This window comes from Chelonoidis abingdonii, chromosome 20, assembly GCF_003597395.2.
Source record: "Chelonoidis abingdonii isolate Lonesome George chromosome 20, CheloAbing_2.0, whole genome shotgun sequence".
Classification (NCBI taxonomy): domain Eukaryota; kingdom Metazoa; phylum Chordata; order Testudines; family Testudinidae; genus Chelonoidis; species Chelonoidis abingdonii.
The window spans coordinates 14,889,045-14,895,044 of NC_133788.1; the positions used below are offsets into that span (position 1 = coordinate 14,889,045).

Genomic DNA, 6,000 nt, shown 5'->3' on the forward strand with positions numbered 1-6,000 from the left:
CCACTAGACCACTATGTCTTAATGATGTAGGACCCCCAGCAGGCAACGCCCCCGCGCCGCCCAGTGGCGCCTGTGGTCCCTCCCCACCCGGGCACCGCTCCCCAGGCTTGGCCAATGGTTGCAAAGTGCTTTGAAGATGGAACGTGTCCGGGGTGAGGGGCTGCACACAGCCCAGGATACAGCAACACCAGCAGCACCCCCTGTGCAGACCCCCGTTCCCAGCATGCCGAGAGCCCCTCCCATTTTTTCCCTGCACACCCCGGGGCCGCCGGAGCCGCCCCGGGAGGGAACCTGTCCGGGCACGACGTCCCGACGCCCGGGGCTCGTTCCGCAGCGCTTGCGGCTGGGCCAGGGTGAGTCCTCGGACTGGGCACGACAAACCGCCCGGCTGCAGCGCTCCCCACTGCCCTGCCATGTGCTGTCCCCTTGTTGGGACTACAGCTCCCAGGATGCACCGATCCCCCCCTCGCGAATGGTACGTTCCGTGGGGCGGGGGGTGACACCCGGGCTGTCGCCGTGGCAGCCAGAGCCCGCAGTGGGGGGAGGGGGGAGCGCGGCGAGAGCGCAGGAATCTGGCAGGTAAATACCAGCCGCGGGGCTCAGGGGGGTGGTTCCCGGACGCCTGGGTTCTACTTCCACCGGGTTAGGACTCTCCACAGCCCCCCCACCAGCCAGGTTGGGGGCAGAGTGGCCTGGTCCCCCCCCCGCCCCAGCACTGACCCGGCCTCCCCAGCCACCCCAGAAGCAGCTTCCTCCCCAGATACAGAGGGAAACTGAGGCACGGCGCAAGGGACTTGGCAGCTGTCAGGTCATTGGCGGAGCCGGGGATAGAAGCCGGGAATCCTAATGTCCTGTTCTACCTACTAGGCCACTTCCCTCCTCACCCCCCCTGCTGCTCACTGGGGAGCTGGGGGAGCAGGGTGGGAGGCAGCCCCCCTAGGCTGCATCTACCCCAAGGCTTTTCTGCAATTCTCCCACTGCTGCTCTTAAAGTTGGGCTGGGATGGCAGCCCCCAACCAGCCATCTCAGCCCTATGCAATGGGGTGAACACGCCATCAAGAGACTGACACTGGCCTGATCATCATTGCTACCCAGGCTGGGGGAATTGCAGAAAATCATTTGTGGAGGGAAGGGGGCAGAGCTGCCTCTGATGTTTTCTTCAAGATTCCCGACTCTCCATGGAAAGTCTAACACTGGGGCAGGAGGTCTGCCCACTGAGAAGGAAGCCTAGAGGTGAGTTGACAGGTGGAGGTAGTTAGAAAGTGAGGTGAAGTTCTGCACTGGGGCACACTCCCCTTCCAGGCTCCCCGTTACATATTTGCACTCAGGAACATTTCTTGGCCTTGCTCTGTAAACTTGTGACACCTCCTCTACTCCTACAGGTACCAGGTTCTGCTCAGCGTCACCACCTCTGCCCTGTAGGGATCAATTCATCACACACATCTCCTAGAGACAGTCAGTCCTTGGTCTGTCAAAGTGGCACAAAGACAGATTCAGTGCGGATTGTTGGCCTGGCTCAAACTCTCACTCCAGGGAGAGCAGTCGCTTTGGGCATGCATAATTTATAGAGCCAGGGCCCAGGCAGTTGTTCCAGTTTCCCCACTGTCCCCTGTAAAGAACCAGCTCCTGGGGCTCCAGTGAAGAGTATCTTACTGTCATTCTCCCTGGGCATTGGGATGGACCTATACAATTTTGTGTTTTTTAAGGTTGTGTCTCACTCTGGGGTCTGTGAGTAACAGTTGAAAGTGGCTGAGAATCTTAGGACTGAAAGTAACTTTAAAAAAACAAAACAAAACAAAACACCCTTGTGTAAGTATTACAAATAAGAAGCTGTGGTTCAGCCAGTCCAAGGGAGGGGGACCGGCTGGCGCTAGTAACTGCCGCACTTTTGTTTGGGTAGTTCTAAGGGACATCTTGAATCATTTAATAGATGTTTGTCCTCACGATTCATGGGATTGGGGCAAAAGATGTTTCTATGTGTAGCTGCTGTGACTTTAATGCTCTTCTTTGCATGCTGTTCACTTTTCCCCTCTTCATGTTTAGTTATTCTATGTTGTATCCTGAAGCGAGACAGAGATGGCCAAAGGCATTCTAGGGGATGCAAGTCTTCACTTTGATGAGCTGAATAAACTACGAATTTTGGACCCTGAGGTTGCACAGCAAACAATTGAACTCAAAGAAGAATGCAAAGCTTTTGTGGACAGTAAGTTCTTTCCCTTTTATTGGTTCTGCCTAGGTCAAGCTCTCAGCAATACTAAACATCAGGTCTAAATACTGCTTTTGCTGCTGGGTGGCCTTTTACCATCTTTAAAATGAGTCCATCTACTGACAAAACTGGAAATAGTTCCCATTCACAGATGGAGTTTTGAAGCAATACCATCCGTCCGTCCCTAGCTTGCCTCAATTAGTTTTGTCATCAGATTGCTTGAAACGAGCACCCAATAAAGAGTAAGACCAGTGGAAAGAAGAAAGGATGTATTCATGGAGTCTAATCCAAGGGGGGTCTGCTTTTGTTTTTGGAAGTCTTTTTGTTAATTGATAGTGTTAAGCTGTAGCTTAGGTTAGTTTGTTTCTTCTGGCTTTTCACATCAGTCACACCCGTAACATCAGATGACTGGACTAGATGACCTCTCCAGGTCCCTTCCAAACCTATGATTCTAATGCTCTTTAGCGATAGCTCCCTGTAGAGGAAACCGGACCTGGAGCTCAGTTTCTGCCTGCTAAGTTGCTTCCCACAATAAACCCTATATATGAAACACCTGATGATAATGATATTTTCCCCCATGCGCAACCTTTGACACAATTTACAAACGTTTTCTGAAGCTGACAAGTCAATACAGGCAGTGACTCTGCTGTGCAGACCCTGTTGCATTGTCTATCAGTCTTGTTAACGTGGTGAAAAAAACCTATTACAGTTTTAGAGCAACTTCTTTGTTGTGAATGTTAGTGTCTGACCTGTGCTTATTGGTAATAGGCTAGTGAAGGCAGAGAATTTGATAATTAAATGTGCTCTTACTGTAACAAATTCCTGTCTCCGTCACCTATAATAATTTTTCTGATACAGGAAAAGAGGATTTCTTGGTAGGTGGCTGGCTGAGTTTCTATTTGCAATGATTATTTTTGCAGCTGGGATTTTATGGTATGCTAGGGAACCTATCCTTGTATGGGCATCTCTTTTTAAATATAGATCTGAATCAAGAAGAATATAGAGCAGTCAGACTAAGATTAGATGTCCTAATAGGACACGAGAACTCTGAACCTCATCAGTGCTTGACGGCTTTTCATTATATTTTCCTCTTCTCCATCTTAAGTTTAGCAGCAATGAAGATCTTAAACTAAACATATGCCTGATACAATCAATTTCAAAATGGCTAAGAATATAAAACATTAAGAAATCCAGGTTAAAAAACACTCAAATGCTATAGAAAAAGGAGGTGTGTGTCATATTGAATACTTGTAGCTTAAACACCACCATTTTTTCCTTTGCAGAAATTGCAGAGTTTCAGAAAATAGTGGGTAGCTTAATAGAACTTGTTGATCAACTAGCAAAAGCAGCTGAAAACGAGAAGATGAAGGTACTGTACATTTTATTGGCCCAGGAAATACTGTCCTGTACAGTGCACAGACAGCCCCTGCCGTACAATCTAAGCAAACTAGCTATTTATTCAGTCGGTATGATAGATTGTTTTAGGGATCTTTTAGGTGGTAGAGCGGAAACACCTGCCTTTGGATTAACATCATAGTTGTTCGTTACCAAGGGTTTAAAGGACTAGTACTAGCCAGTAGCACACAAACAAGCAAGCTCATTAAAGTGTCATGTCATTCCAGGTGCTTGTTTTTTCCCAGCCCTACAGCTTATCAATTATGTTTGCATGTAAATAGCAGATTCCTTCTTTCTAATCAGTATTTTCCTTCCACCAGTTCATTCAATAGGGCCAAAATTGAGTGTGTGGGACATTAAGCATCAGCTTTTGATGTGTCGCAGTGGGCAGTGCCATCCCCGAATGCACCTGGCAGAAGGAAGTGGCTGATTAGAAAACAAGGAGCTTTTATTTATACATCTCTTGCTAGCTACTTTTGTGAATGTTCTTGTTGATGCACATGTAGAAATACATGCCACTAAGATCTGTGTTTTATAGGTCAGTCTAGAAACAAGCTTGGAGATTTAGTGTGTTTCAAAAAACTCCCACAAACTTATTTATATTGGAAAAAGTTCAGAACTAGTGGTCAATTCTGAGTTTATTTGTCCCTTCCTTGCCCCAATCATCCAGTGGGCAAGTAGTATTTCTAGACCTGGCTTTGCTTTTGGTCTCGCGCAGGTTACTAACCTGGGTCAGTCAGAGCAGTGAATATTTAAAGGGAAACGCTACGAAGATGGTATCTTCCTTGAGGTCTAATTATTAAAACCACTTGGAAAGTTGACTGGTTCGAAATGACCGTAGTAAACGATACAGCTCTATTACTAAAACCCAGTCTTGGTTCCATAGGCAATTGGTGCCCGAAACTTGCTAAAGTCTATAGCGAAGCAAAGAGAAGCGCAGCAGCAGCAGCTTCAGGCTTTAATAGCTGAGAAGAAAATGCAGTTGGAAAGGTAAGCTAAGCTGTTAGATGAAGCCAAGGATGATAGTTTTCCAGGAGTTTGGTTTAATATTTTGAAAGGATAGATCGTAACAAAACAAACGGGACTAACTTTATTAATATCACTGGTTTTGTGGACTAGAAATTCAGTTCCAGTATTTAAACTTCAAGTGCAGATTGTAACCTCTCTCTCTCTCCCCTCCAGATACCGAGTAGAGTACGAGACCCTGTGTAAAATAGAAGCTGACCAGAACGAATTCATTGACCAATTCATTTTTCAGAAATAAAAGATTTCAGACTAACGTCCGCTGACTGGGCAAACTTGTACCTTTCCAGTATCTCGATGATTCTAAAATATGCAGTTTTGTATTGTGTACCAGTGAGCAAAGCAGTATGTATAAAGGTCAAAAAAAAATTTAACACTATGTCAACTTACATTAACATGGCCAAAGGTTTTCCAGGAATGTGTAAATAAGAAGAATTCTAACCTGTCTCTTGTTTTTAAAAAATCTGTTTGGTCCCTGTAGTTTGATTTCATTTAATCTTTGAATGGACACTACTGTTATTACATGGACCACCCCTCCCCCCCCTTTTTTTTTTTTAAAGTTTACAATACTTGTGAGAAATCAGGAAATAAATTATTGTTGCTTTATTTTCAGGGCTTTTTGACTGCCAGAATCAGCTACTATATTATTAAGAGACTCTTTTCCCTAGATTTAACGAGTTCACTGGATTGTCACATGAACGGTTTACCGAATACAGCTTTTCATGCCTACACACACACACACACCACTATGAAGAAGCACCAACAGCCTGTTTTTATTTGGACTGATCAGAAGAGAATTGCCTTCCAGTTTAAAAAAAAATACACAAGTTTGTAACTAACAGAACCCCCAAATGACAATCCAGAATTGGAAAACATACAGCAGAATTCAAGATAGATTATGCCTGAGGCTCACAGCAGTTTCCTGGGAATTTAACAGTGACCTAAGCTGCCAATTAATAAGACCGACCATCCTGAAGTCTTTGTGGCATGAGCAGATGTTAACTGTAAATGACTTTAAACAATGAATGTTTAAAGTTAGGTTCCAAAATCCACATTTAGATAGTGAGTACAAATGGCCTGATTTCCAGAAGAGCTGAGCACCCCCAAATCCCATTAAGGTCAACAGAAAGTGCAGGAGGTCAGCACCTGACATAGAAGTCAGGCTGCTTGTAACATGCGTAGATGTGGAGTTGTACACCTAACTGTAGCCAACATGTTTCAGAGTAGCAGCCGTGTTAGTCTGTATCCATAAAAAGAACAGGAGGACTTGTGGCACCTTAGAGACTAACAAATTTATTTCAGCATGAGCTTTCGTGAGCTACAACTCACTTCTTCAGATGCATAGAATGGAACACACAGACAGGAGATATTTATAC

General features: G+C 45.5%; 1 protein-coding gene across 3 annotated transcripts; it reads left to right on the forward strand.

Annotated features, from left to right (window-relative positions):
• Positions 1-336: 336 nt before the first annotated feature.
• IFT20 (intraflagellar transport 20) lies at positions 337-4,905 on the forward strand. 3 transcript variants are annotated; one of them, XM_032779431.2, is made up of 5 exons: positions 337-475; positions 2,044-2,203; positions 3,490-3,575; positions 4,488-4,591; positions 4,784-4,905. In XM_032779431.2, exons 2-5 carry the CDS (start codon positions 2,077-2,079, stop codon positions 4,863-4,865), a joined length of 399 nt encoding a protein of 132 aa, XP_032635322.1. In that variant the 5' UTR covers positions 337-475; positions 2,044-2,076; the 3' UTR covers positions 4,866-4,905. The 3 variants fall into 3 exon arrangements, with proteins under 3 accessions (XP_032635322.1, XP_032635325.1, XP_032635324.1); XM_032779434.2 differs by lacking the exon at positions 337-475 and adding an exon at positions 503-579 and having other exon boundaries at positions 2,067-2,203; XM_032779433.2 differs by lacking the exon at positions 337-475 and adding an exon at positions 899-1,233 and having other exon boundaries at positions 2,067-2,203.
• Positions 4,906-6,000: the final 1,095 nt, after the last annotated feature.

Coding starts and splice junctions, on each gene's coding strand:
- IFT20 (XM_032779431.2), top strand. CDS start 2,077: ATGGCCAAAGGCATTCTAGGGGATGCAAGTCTTCACTTTGATGAGCTG. Junction 3,576..4,487: donor CTGAAAACGAGAAGATGAAG/GTACTGTACATT, acceptor TTGGTTCCATAG/GCAATTGGTGCCCGAAACTT. Junction 4,592..4,783: donor AAGAAAATGCAGTTGGAAAG/GTAAGCTAAGCT, acceptor TCTCCCCTCCAG/ATACCGAGTAGAGTACGAGA.